This window comes from Brienomyrus brachyistius, unplaced genomic scaffold (genome assembly GCF_023856365.1).
Source record: "Brienomyrus brachyistius isolate T26 unplaced genomic scaffold, BBRACH_0.4 scaffold51, whole genome shotgun sequence".
Classification (NCBI taxonomy): domain Eukaryota; kingdom Metazoa; phylum Chordata; class Actinopteri; order Osteoglossiformes; family Mormyridae; genus Brienomyrus; species Brienomyrus brachyistius.
In genome coordinates this window covers 1975905-1989082 of record NW_026042326.1, presented here as the reverse complement: position 1 = coordinate 1989082, position 13178 = coordinate 1975905, and the positions used below count along the sequence as shown (strand labels likewise).

Genomic DNA, 13178 nt, shown 5'->3' with positions numbered 1-13178 from the left:
TGAATGTGTTTTACCCTGGACTGCTTAAGACAAATGGCATGAATAAGGAGCTCATATAACCATATTAATATGCTGGTATGACCTGAAGAAAATACTAGTTACAGTGTGTGCCTCAGAGGGTCAGTACTCTTAATTCATTCCTATAGGATACTGTGTCCAATGGTGAGGGGGCGGAGGGGGTCTTACCCTCACAGGCATAGCCCTGGCGGATCAAGCCAACCATCAGAGAGCTGCAGTGGGAGCACTGGGTGGGACTAGAGAAGGTCTTTATACTCAGCTGGTGGGCACTGGGCTGAAACACAGACACAGAGTCAAGGGGGTAGACATGTGTTCTGGAAGATACAGAGTAAGGCCTGCAGTTTGGCAGCTTAACAAGTGCATCACTGAGGCCAAATGTATTATGGGACTAGAGGCTTACCTTTGGGGAGACCGGCATAGGGCCAGCTGGGGGTGTTTTGAGCTGTTCCTATCAAAGGTAGGATTTTAAGGTATCATCATTGTGGTAACACCAGGTCCAGATGCAGCATCAATACCAGCTATTATAGGTGCACCAAGCAAAAGTGTAACGTGGTGCAGGTACCTTGATAACTAACAGTCCTACCAGGGCTTTCAGTGTGCCCAGATCACTCAGCCACCACTCCAAGGCCAGAACGAGCAAGCAGATCCACTAGGTGACACAATAAAACAAACACCTACATTCTGTTCTCGAGCCGAAGTGGGTGAGAAGGAAATTTCCTGCTTCTGGAGCGTGGATTCAAGCTCAGGTGTAGAGCTGGTCTAGAGTACAGGAGCAGAGGGTATAAGGTCAAGTTATACCAGAATGGAACTTAGAGGCAGAGCTACAGGTTGTCAGAGGAAGGGGTACATCTTCATTGTTTCATCTTGACAGGACACAACCAGATGTACACATTACACAACATAAAAATTTAATTCCCAGTCTACTTTTTCCTTAAATATACACTGTTTAATGTTCAGATATTATCCAGATTCAGATTACTTTATTGAGGAAATTATGTGGATACAGTAAGAAGATAATTAACAAGTTAAATACCAATAACAAATAATACAAATATTTCAATACCAAAATTAAATGAAATATTAAATACAATACTATATAAAATGAAAGTATCTATTACATTGGGTAGCTTTATTGCTGTATTTGGTACTGCATTTCAGTCAGACTAATTCAGGAACTGTGTCTAGTAGTATACTGTAGTTTGGCTTGTTTCCTGGTTGACTGGATAGCAAGATATCAAACGCATCCATCCACAGGCAAACTGCGATTAACACAGAGGTCTATTTCATTAATGATTAGTCACTGCCTACTTCTGTTCTGCACATTTTCTGTGTGTGTATATGGGACATGTTTGTACAATTACTTTATCCCAGATGCCAGCAGGAAGCACAGAGGTAAGGAGCATGGAGTCCTTTTATAGTAAGAGACTTAAGCCAGAATGACATAGTGCAAAGGTGCATGGTGCAAGTTGCTGGTTGGTTGCTATATATACATGAAGTGCCATGGATGCATTACATACTCTAATTGTTTGTTGATGTCCTGTTTTTTTTGTATGTTTAAGTACACCGAGAGCAATGACAAACTGGAGACAAATTCCTTGCATGCAAAAACATAGTTCTGATTTAAAATCATGGTCTCCTCTGAATTACAGCTTAAAAAACAACTATGTATATAAAGTGTTTTTATAAACAATAGTAGTAACAAGCATGACAAGTCCTGCTGAAGAAAGAGCAAGGAACAGCTGACGCAGCCTCAGACTTCAGGTTTAACTAAACCACTATCCAGGGACTAGCCAGCAGCAGGTGGTGTGTACTGCAGCTTGAAGTCCCATTTGGAAAGAGTGAGGCAGTATATGTGTGGCAACATGTCAGGCCTGGGTGACAGACAGAGTGACCAACTGACAGACAGACAGAGACAGATGCCAAGCTGCAGGGACGGACTGACCTTAAATGACAGGTTGCTGGTCACTGGAGAAGTATTGAAATACTCAAATATGGAGCCTGGGAATTCATGAAGCTTTAATCCTACATGGAAAAGATGAATACTGCAGTCAGATCCCTTACTTTCTCAGTGAAGAACGTCCACCCATCAATCCATCCATCCATACATACTAGGGATATCACATGAGTATTTGAAATGAAAGTTCATTGCAGGGAGCTTCTCAGCATAAGCTGCCATCACTGTGGCCGCAAACAGCAGTAGCTTACCTCGGCTCACCCCAGAACGGCTCTCCTCTAGCTCCTTCTTCAGAGCCTCCAGCTGCTCCGCCATCTCACGGATCTTGGTCTCTGAGTTCTTCAACTTGCTGGGGGAAAGGAGCATATAGGCAAGGCGGCGGTCAGGGCCAGGTAAAGGGCAGGCTGGGGGAACCTGCACCCCCACAGTGAGGTCAGACTAAGAGCAGACAGGCAAGGCTACGGTCAGACTCAGGACAAGGGCAGGCTGGGGGAGCCTGCACCCCAAAAGTGAGGTCAGACTAAGAGCAGACAGGCAAGGCTACGGTCAGACTCAGGACAAGGGCAGGCTGGGGGAGCCTGCACCCCAAAAGTGAGGTCAGACTAAGAGCAGACAGGCAAGGCTACGGTCAGAATCAGGACAAGGGCAGGCTGGGGGAGCCTGCACCCCAAAAGTGAGGTCAGACTAAGAGCAGACAGGCAAGGCTACGGTCAGAATCAGGATAAGGGCAGGCTGGGGGAGCCTGCACTCTCACAGGGAGATCAGAAAAAGAGCAGAGGCCATGATTGCACTGCCTCTCTGTTCATTTCCGTGAGTGAAGCTCATCCACAAACTAATAGAGACACTTGCATGGTTTTGTTTCTTCAAAACCACTTCCAGGTTGGGGCCCCGCCAGGAGTGAATGTCCTGACTCGACGCCCGCCTACAGAAGCTGGCAGTGGTCCCTTACTGACCTCTCTAAGGAGATGTTTGTGGCCTTGACCTTACGCAGATCCTCCTGCATTAGTTGCTTAGCCCGGATCTCTGCGTCCAGCGCAGACTGCAGTTCCAGCCGGGCCGACATGTCCAGCTTCTGGCTGCGCCGCACCTTCCACAGGGGGTCCTAGTGGGGACACGGAGGCTGTGATGTGTGGGAGGGTGCTACTGAGGAATCCTGATACTGTTAGTGATCTCGTGAGAATTCCACTCAGGGTTGGCATGTGGCCTGGGTAAACCTGACATTTGCTGAGGGTGCAGACCACTAGGGGCACATTGGGAGGGTTGGAATGGTATTGAGTAGTCATCAGCTTGGTGCATTCATGTTCAGTATACCGCATACGATGATGCAAAGTAACGATATATAAAAGTTAAATAAATAAAGCAAAATAAAAGCAAATGATATAAACAAAACATGAAATAAAATAGCATTATATAAAACCATCCATCCATCCATTTTCCAAACCGCTTACCCTACTGGGTCGCGGGGGGTCAGGAGCCTATCCTGGAAGCAATGGGCACGAGGCAGGGAACAACCCAGGATGGGGGGCCAGCCCATCGCAGGGCACACTCACACACCATTCACTCACACATGCACACCTACGGGCAATTTAGCAACTCCAATTAGCCTCAGCATGTTTTTGGACTGTGGGGGGGAAACCGGAGTACCCGGAGGAAACCCCACAACGACATGGGGAGAACATGCAAACTCCGTACACATGACCCAGGTGGAGACTTGAAACCGGGTCCCAGAGGTGTGAGGCAACAGTGCTAACCACTGCACCACCATGCCGCCCCTATATAAAACCAAATAAAACAATATAAAACAAACGATAAAAGAAAACCGATATTTAATATTACCCATACATTTTGAAAATAAAACTGTTGTGAGCCGCCTGCTGTCCGTTATGAGGATATCATTAATTATCTGGTTTTTTAACCTCGTAACACTGAAGCAAATGAAAAGTCTGCAGGGATAATTTATTTATTTATGGCTGGGTACATTAACTGCAGAAGAAAAGCATGCACAACAAGTATTTCGATGTATTCAAGGGTAAGTAGAAGTATTAATCTCGTGCTTATTATTTATCATATATGTTATATTCTGTTTATCGTTTTCATCATATATAATGGTAATGTTGAGCAATCTATTGCTCCGTGTTGTAATGTCAGTGTTACAGTGCTCTGCCAAATGCTGTTTTTATTACAAAGAAATCTGGTACAATCGTACATTAAAGGTAAACTGCTAATTGATTCACTTTATCCCTGGATTTGTGACTTTCATTTCGATGTAGGGACAGAGTGTTTTTTTTGTGTTCTTCACTTGATGCCTATAATGCAGTCAGTCTTCACACTGCTGTGTGACCAGACAGGAAACTGCATCAACAAGGCGGATGATGGTGTTTGCTTAGTGTGATGTCATCTGCATCCCTCCTTTTCTTGGTCGGCAGGGGGAAGGTAGTTTTTGCGGGGGTGCTTCATTTGTTCGCACTGGCCCTGGTCCGGTTTTGGGGTCACACTCTGTCTTGAACTGGGCTCTTTCTCAGTTGTGAGCAGAAGGATGTATGAAAGTGGTTTAGGTGAGGCTCTGTCTCTGCCACGTGGTGGCTCTATAACTCGATGGGGAAGGGCGGGGAGGAGGATGAGTCTGTGTATGTACGCTCTTAGTTCCAGGGCCTAGGTAATGGCTCATTATAGAAAAGCATAAGTGGTCTCAGCAGAGGGTGACAGGTGGAGGGGGCCGTGTATTAGGGTGGAGTGGGGAGGTACTGACCAGCGTATGATGTGACCCTTCTGCTTCGTTTTAACTATGCTAGAATGCCACTTTGAAAGGGGAGGGGCCTCACCAGGGTCCGTGAGCTCAGGTTCGAGCTGCGCAGGGAGTCCAACTCATCTGTCATCTTGGAGGCCAGCGCTTGCAGATAGCTGCGGGCATCCTTCTCATCACTGACCCTGCAGGGCAGACAGCACAAGTGGCAGCGTCAGGTGGGCAAATCAGGGCTGGCAGGGGGCCAGGGAGCTGGAGGGACAGGAGCAGGAAGTCGGGGGGGGCAGAAAGCTGGGAGGCAGGGAGTTAAGGGGGTGGGGAACTGAGAGGGCAGGGGCGGAGAGACTCACCACTGGATGATCTCAGCTATCTGCGCCTCCCAGTGGGCCACACTCTCCTTCTTGGAAGCCAGGTCCTGCAGCTCATCCTCCAGCTGCCGGTTCTGGGTTGTTAACTTGTCCACAAAAGCACACAACTGGAGGGGAGAGCAGCCAGCATCAGCACTGAGACCCCAGACCCCGCCACTATGACACCCGTTACCCCTAAGCCAGGCTAACCCGCTCAGTCTCCGAGGTCAGCTTTCGGTTGTCCTCAGTGAACTTGGTCCTTTCTCGCTCATACTTCTCCTTGATGGCACTAAGGGCCTCATCCATCTCACTCTGCCTGCAGCAGGAAGACAGTGTCATGTGACAGGAAGCGGCTAGCCTCCTATACGCAGGCATGAAGCACTATTAAACATTAGCAGTGAGCTTCGCTAGCCGCTACCAGCTACTACCATCCAGAATCCTCACAGTTTAATATGACTTTCCACCCTAATTGTGTCTGCCGGGGCTGCTGTTCAGAGCACAGCAAAAATAATACTCCTCTCTGGAATCTCATTAAAGTTCATTTCCTGAAGAGTTATCTGCTTTTGGGTCATTGCTTTATAAATCCACCTGCCACAGTTTTTAGGATTGTTATCTCACCCCCACTCCCTGGGGTGTACAATGATTTCAAATGCCTGTATTTAGTGTATTAGGATGTGTGTAATGAAAAAAGTGGATCCCCCAGCTGAGCTCAGAGTGTAACCCGGTCCTGCCGCACCACTCGCGCTTGGCCTTGTCCAACTTGTCCGTGAGCTGCAGCAGCTCAGTGTTAAGTGTCGCCTGCTGGCCCTCGGAGTCGCGCAGCTCTGCCTGCAGGCCCTTGAGCTCAGCGGCGTGAACGGTCTGCCTTCGGCCTAGCTCCTCCTCATGCAGTACTGCCTGGCGCTCCAGCTCTGCCCGCACTTTGGACAGCTCCTGTGGGCCCCCAGGGGCCCGCCTCTCACTGCCGTGTTTTACCTGAGACAGAAACACAAACACACTGTCCTCTACAGCAGTGATTCCCAACCGGGGGTACGCGTACCCCTAGTGGTACGCGAGCACATTACAGGGGGTACGTGGAAAAAATTTTTATATTTAATTTCCCTGATGATGGGTAAATATTATCAGCCATTCCATTAGCTGTGCCCTGGTATAGAAAGAAAATCTATCTGGGATGTGTTGCTTAATGAATTAAATGTTCAAGTTATGGAGATTTAATAAAATGTTTTAAATTTGATAATCAGTTGTACGTTCTACTTTTATTGAATCATCAACACATTTGACAAAGGGGGTACTTGTGGTATGAGAAAATCTCTCAGGGGGTACACAATTCAAAAAAGGTTGGGAAACACTGCTCTACAGCATTCAGAGAATAACACTGAGTGACTCCTTCCTGATTAAGTGTGAATATTCTCTATTGTACAATGTCTCCTTTTGTGCAGCACGTGAGAACACTGCTGATGATGGTGCGCAAGTGATCTCTGACCTTGAGCATCTCCAGCTCACTCTCCAGCCGTTTGGAGTAGGTCTCACTTCGCTCACGTAGCTTGCGTTCCTTGGATCGCTGCACCTTGGCATCCTCCAGCTGTAGCTCCATCTGTAGGGGAGCAGAGTAATAAGCTAGTTAGCACATGAAAGCCCTAACAGCACTAACAGTGTGGCATGCAGAGAAGCGAGACACAGTGGCTAGCAGCACTGCCAGCCTAGCGTAGCACAGTGGTTGATAGCACTATCAGCCTAGCGTGGCACGATGGCTAACAGTACTATAAGCCTAGCATGGGACGCAGCGCTGGCATGGTATACGAAGCCATGTAGTACAAACTCCACAGCATACACTCTATGCTAGCATGGCTGAAGGCTTTGATGGGTTAGCTGAAAATGAACTGGTAGTTGGATTGGGGATCAGCCACAGACAGCTACCTCCTTGCGAGCCCTTTCAGCCTTTCGTGTTTCCTGCCGCAGGCCGTCCATTTTCTGCACAGCTGCCTCCACCTCCTCCTCCCTGTCGCGGAGTTGCTGGGAGAGTCGCTGTTTCTGGGAACGCAGCTCTGTCACACGTTCCTCTAGCTCCTGGGTCAGCCTGCGTTGCTGTTGTGCCTCTTTCTGGTTCTTTGTCTGGGACTTCAACTGATCCAGAGATTTCACCAGTTGCTGGGGTAAGAAGCAACAGTCAATCACAGACAGACAGACAGACAGACAGACAGAGTTAGACAGACAAAGACACAAAGGGCTACAGGACTTTGGCCAGCGATATGGCAGGCCTTCTGGGTCTCAGACGTACTGAATGTGCCCAAGCCACTCTTACACTTTCAGTGAAATGCCATATGACCCTACAAAGACCCTACAAAGTGTTAAGCTGGAAGGAGAGCATGAGGGCTTAACCAAACAATCATGCTGTTTCTGTCCACATGCTGACATCAGGGCAGCTCATTGAACAAGCAATCATTGCAAAACAAGCAAAGGGTTCTATTCCAAACAAAGCCCCCAGGAGGGTGTAAGGAAAAACACCCTCCCCCCACCCCCGTCAGTGACTTATTACGATAAACGAACCTCAGACTCTCCCTTGCAGAGAGCTGATTTGCTGTCAGGTTTGTGACCTCTGTGCAGACAACAGGACCCAAGCCCTGCCCCTCTGAGAAGCCCACCTTCTCAAGTCCCTCCTTCTCTTGATGGAGGCTTTTGATCTGCTCTTCCAGGGCCTTTAATTTGCTCGAGGTGGCCTCGTAGTTCTGCCGCAGGCTCACCACCTCCTCCAGCTGGTGCCCCAGCCTGTCCGAGTCTTGAGGGGGACACAAACCTCATCTGTATGAGCCCTCACACACCCAAAAGTGCATGAAACCATAAGCAGAAAGGCCACGACATCAGCAGGAACCTTCTGGACATCCCCTCATAAACCAAAACAATGGGGCTTTAATGATACAGCTGTTTACTAACAGCCACTGGGGAGCAGGAGTGAAGCAGGACTGCCACATGATTCCAAAGGTGGCTCTGCACTATGGATGACACAGATGCAAGCTATGCTTCGCTTGGTATGTCTGCTCACATTTGTTTGATCTGTTTGTTTGGACATGAATGAATAAGTATGAACTTAATTAAGAAAAGATTAAGGGGTGTTTTATTTTGGTGTTACTACTGTGATGAGGGGCCTTTTCATACTGACTTGGCCAAACAGCACAAGGCGCTGACAGTAACCCGCTAAGTGGAAGCATTATGGTCTCTATGCCAACATGGAAATGCTACAAACAACTTCAGACCACTTCTTGACAACCTACCTGAGGACATTAAAACCACACAACAGTTTTGAATATGGAAAAGGGGCTACAGAGGAGGCCTGACAGCAACAACGGGGAAGAGCAAATCGAGTGGCCTGCCATCGATAATCCTGAGCAGCACAAGATCACTGAATAATAAGATGGCATCATTTTGTTTTTAATAATATAGTGGTTCAAGTCATGGTTGAGTTGAAGGAAAGCACTGGTCACTCATGAATGGACCGGTGCATCACTGGTTCTTAACCGCAAAGGAGACACAGAAGGCCGATTAGGGGATTGTTCCTATGCCTACTGTGAGGATATTTTATATTTTCTGGACAATTGTAAAATGTAAAATTGTAATGTCAACACAATATCTGCAAATTCCAGGCAATTACATGTTGGTAAGTAAATACCGTTTTCATACCTTGATTCCACCCATGTTTTCCTTATCATGGAAATCATAGGACCCTATATAGGGCACTAGTGCTGCATGGTATACTGATACTGAAAAAGTACCGCAACACCCCGTCACGATTAGTTTCCTGTATTTAAGTCTCTGTTGTACACTAACCCGTTGTCTGTCATTGACGTTAGTCGGCGTGCCATGTTCCCCAGTCCTCGTTCGCCCATTAAATCCCCTTTTACCCGACTTTTGCCTGCTCGTCTGCTTCTCTGCCCATCGCCCCGTCCGTGCGCCTCACCCGCATTCGCCGATCATCACAAACATCATGACGTCAATTCATGTCTTTAAAATAATCTAATTGTCTGTCAGTGTTATAAATGGATGAAAACATTTTCTATAGCTCAGCAACTGCAACTTTGTTTTAAGGCATGTTCAGTATAGCTCTGCATTTGTGACAAAATAGGTTATATTCTATTTAATTCAACGGATATTGGCAAAATATATTATTTAAATCAATAATAATTTAAAAATAATTTTAAATTCTGTGTTCTGTCATCTATTACATAAAAAAATAAGAAATTTACAAAGGAGGGAGGCCATTCGGCCCATCAAGCTCGTTTGGGGAGAACTTAACTAATAGCTGAGAATTGTTAAAATCCTTTCTAGCTCTGATTTAATGTAAAGGAACCCAGGGCTTATGCATCACACTAGCAGGAAGACTATTCCATACTCTAACTACACGCTGTGTAAAGAAGTATTTTCTGAAATTCAGTTTAAAATGTTCTCCCTCGAATTTCCACCTATGGCCACGAGTTCTAGTATTTAAATTAATATTAAAGTAACCATTTGGCTGAACGGCAACAAGACCTGTTAGAATCTTATGTACCTGGATCATGTCCCCCCTTAATCTCCTTTGCCCAAGGCTGAACAGATTCCACTTAACTAACCTCTCCTCATTTTATCCATTAATTTTCCTGATGTTTAGTTTTTTGCTAATGTACCGTTTTAGTATTGGTATTGAAATATTTTAGGCAGGCATTGTATCAAAGTCATGATTTTGGTATTGTGACAACACCAAAGGGTCCCAAACTCAGATTGCTGCGAGAGATTGCTGGGATTACTGCGAGAGAGTGGTGTTGAGCTGCAGCGATTGTTTTGGGATTGTTTGTGATTTTGACAACCTACCTGAGGACATTAAAACCACACAACAGTTTTGAATATGGAAAAGGGGCTACAGAGGAGGCCTGACAGCAACAACGGGGAAGAGCAAATCGAGTGTAAATTTGTAAATTTATCGGATTAAAAATTTTAAATAAAAATAATAATTAAGTTCCGTTTCAACCCAAGTAACTTATTTTAGTGTACTCGGCACTTTATTGCATTTAATGGTACGCTAATTAATCTTTAAAGTTAAATACGCTATATAAATTTACTGGGCTGGGAGTACGGGGTCATAGTGAGTTAGGTAATTATGGGGCCGGCTAAGTGTTGCGTTTGCAATATGTTTGCCCTTCTGGACGTTAGTGTCCAGTCGGACTTCATCTGCGAGCGATGTAAGCTAGTGGACTCGCTCATGGTCAAGGTTCGCGGCCTTGAGGAGCAACTGGCTCTCATCCAATGCAACAGTGAGTTAGAGGAGCAAGTTAATACGCCTTTTAGGGATAAGGTGTGTACGCCACTAGCCGGGAGGGGGGAGAATGAAGAGCAGAGAGGTCGAGAGAGCTGGGTGACCGTAGGTCGTAGACGCAGGAAAGGGCGTACACACGTTGCAGAGGCGGCATCACCTGAGGTGACTGTGTCGAACAGGTTTCAGGTTCTTCCAGCTTTAGAGCCGGAAGGGACTGGGGAGGCAGGTGTGCCCTTGGGCACTGAGGAGCCCCCTCCCCCCAGGAAGAGGGAGGTTGTGGTAGTGGGGGATTCCATTATTAGGGGAGTAGACAGTTATGTGTGCACGCGTGATAGAGGGTCCCGTACGGTGTCTTGCCTGCCTGGTGCCCAGGTAGGAGACCTTCCAGATCGTGTGGATAAGCTTTTGGCCCCAGCTGGGGTGGATCCAGTTGTCATGGTGCATGTTGGCACCAACGACATAGGCAAAGGTAGAAGGGCTGTTCTGCAGGATAAATTTATAGAAGTCGCCAATAAGCTTAGAAGCAGAACTTCCACGGTGGTATTCTCCGAAATACTCCCCATGCCACGTGCAAGTCAGGCTAAGTTAGCTGAGATAAGGAAATTAAATGCGTGGCTAAAAGGATGGTGTAGGAATGAGGGGTTTAGGTTTATGGGGCATTGGAGGACCTTCTGGAACAGGTGGGACCTGTTCAAGCCGGATGGGTTGCACCTGAACCAGAGGGGAACCAGTGTATTGGGGAGGCGTATGTGTAGAGTAGTTGAGGAATGTTTAAACTAGGGACTGGGGGGGCAGGGAGGTTAGTTAACTATGTCAGTGGAGGGAAACGGAAAGCCCCAAATAATCATATTGTAAGTGGGCACCGTAATAGGCCTACCCTTTGTTGTCTGTATTTAAACGCCAGAAGTATTAGGAATAAAATTCATGATTTAGAGGCTTTTATCTCATCGGACTCTTATGATATTATAGGAATAACTGAAACGTGGTTGAGTGAAAAGGATAGACAAGAATATAATATGGATGGTTACACATTGTTCCGTAAGGATCGTATAAGAAAAAAGGGAGGTGGTGTTGCAGTATATGTAAAGTAAAACTTGCAGGCAAGGGAACTTACTGATATAAATAAAACTATGGAAGCAATATGGGTAAAATTAGATGCTAAAAACTCAAATAGCCTAATTGTCGGTGTTTGTTACAGAACACCTAATATAGCTGCTGAGGAAAGCAGATTGTTATACAGTGATATTAGGACTATGAGCAATAAAAATGATGTGGTAGTTATGGGTGATTTTAATCTACCAGGAATGCAGTGGGACATTGTCACTGGCTCTTCAGAAAATGAACTGGAGATGGTGGGATTAGTACAGGACTGTTTTTTTACTCAGTTTGTTAACACCCCTACCAGGGGAGATGCCATTCTTGATCTTGTTCTCTCTAATAACCAGGACAGGATTGGTAAGTTAGACGTTTTAGAACCACTTGACAGTAGCGATCATAACATGGTCAAATTTGAGGTTAAGTTTAGTGTTCGAAGAGCTAAGTCCAAATCAAAAATATATAATGTTAGGAAGGCTGACTTTAAGTGTATGAGACTAAAACTAGAAACTGTGAACTGGATGGAGTTAAATAACAAAACTGTTGAAGAGGCCTGGGAATTTTTTAAAAGCACATTATTGCAAGTGCAAGAGGACTTCATACCTGTTTCCAGCAAGAATAAATCTAGGAAATTGCAACCTAGGTGGTTTACTAGGGAAATAAAGTATAAAGTAAGGAGGAAAAGGGCTTTGTTCCAGCAATGGAAAATAACTGATGATGACAGAATTAAGCAGGAATATCTAAGTCTACAGGCTGAGTTAAAAAATGATATTAGACGAGCTAAAAGAAATGTCGAAAGGATGGTTGCATTGGAAGCTAAGGATGACGTTAAAAGTTTCTTCCAGTATTTTAACTCTAAAAGAGCTCTAAAACCTGAAATTACTAATCTGCAGGATAGTAAGGGTCTTATAATAGTAAACGACATTGATATAGTAAATGAGTTCAATGATAGTTTTGCACGGGTATTCACTGTTGAGGACCTTAGTAATTTACCAGTTATTACCTATCCAGCATCGTCTATAGCTAATATATATATATATATATATATATATATATATATATATATATATATATATATATATATATATATATATATATATATATATATATATATATATAACTGAAGCAGATGTTTTGCAAAGCCTAGCTAAGCTCAAAATAAATAAATCACAGGGCCCTAATGGCATCTTACCTATAGTGTTAAAAGAGATGAGGGATATTATTTGCGGACCCTTAACTTTACTGTTTCAAAAATCCTTATCTGAAGGTGTGGTACCTTCTGATTGGAAGCACGCCTTCATAACGACCATTTTCAAAAAAGGGGATAGAAGTAATTTGTCTAACTATAGGCCAATCAGTCTAACTTGTATAACTGGTAAAGTTATGGAGGCTATAATCAGAGAAAATGGTAGATTACCTGGACTCCAATAATATTTTGTGGGATAGCCAGCATGGATTTAGGAGAGGTAGATCCTGTTTAACAAATCTGTTGGAGTTTTTTGAGGAAGCTACTCAGGAAGTTGATGATAAGAAGGCCTATGATGTCATCTACTTAGATTTCCAAAAGGATTTTGATGTTGTCCCCCACAAGAGGCTCCTACTTAAACTCAAAGCGACAGGTATTTTAGGTACCGTAGCGACCTGGATTGATAACTGGTTAACAGATAGGAAACAGCGAGTAGTTATAAGAGGCACAATGTCACAGTGGGCTTGCGTTCATAGTGGGGTACCGCAGGGTCC

The 13178-nt window shown here is 45.2% G+C and overlaps 1 protein-coding gene across 4 annotated transcripts in view; it reads right to left on the bottom strand.

The window, feature by feature from the left end:
* Positions 1-13178, bottom strand: part of LOC125723782 (serine/threonine-protein kinase MRCK beta-like) — a 60002-nt gene that overhangs the window by 15542 nt on the left and 31282 nt on the right. For all 4 annotated transcript variants that reach the window (XM_049000518.1, XM_049000519.1, XM_049000520.1 and 1 more), the window contains 13 exons: positions 7705-7838; positions 6980-7210; positions 6546-6656; positions 5799-6037; positions 5273-5378; positions 5066-5190; positions 4795-4900; positions 2926-3074; positions 2224-2321; positions 1961-2040; positions 697-777; positions 419-466; positions 187-292 (listed from right to left, as the gene is read on the bottom strand). In XM_049000518.1, the coding sequence (XP_048856475.1) occupies positions 187-292; positions 419-466; positions 697-777; positions 1961-2040; positions 2224-2321; positions 2926-3074; positions 4795-4900; positions 5066-5190; positions 5273-5378; positions 5799-6037; positions 6546-6656; positions 6980-7210; positions 7705-7838 (1614 nt within the window). The remainder of the gene's footprint in view (positions 1-186; positions 293-418; positions 467-696; positions 778-1960; positions 2041-2223; positions 2322-2925; positions 3075-4794; positions 4901-5065; positions 5191-5272; positions 5379-5798; positions 6038-6545; positions 6657-6979; positions 7211-7704; positions 7839-13178) is intronic.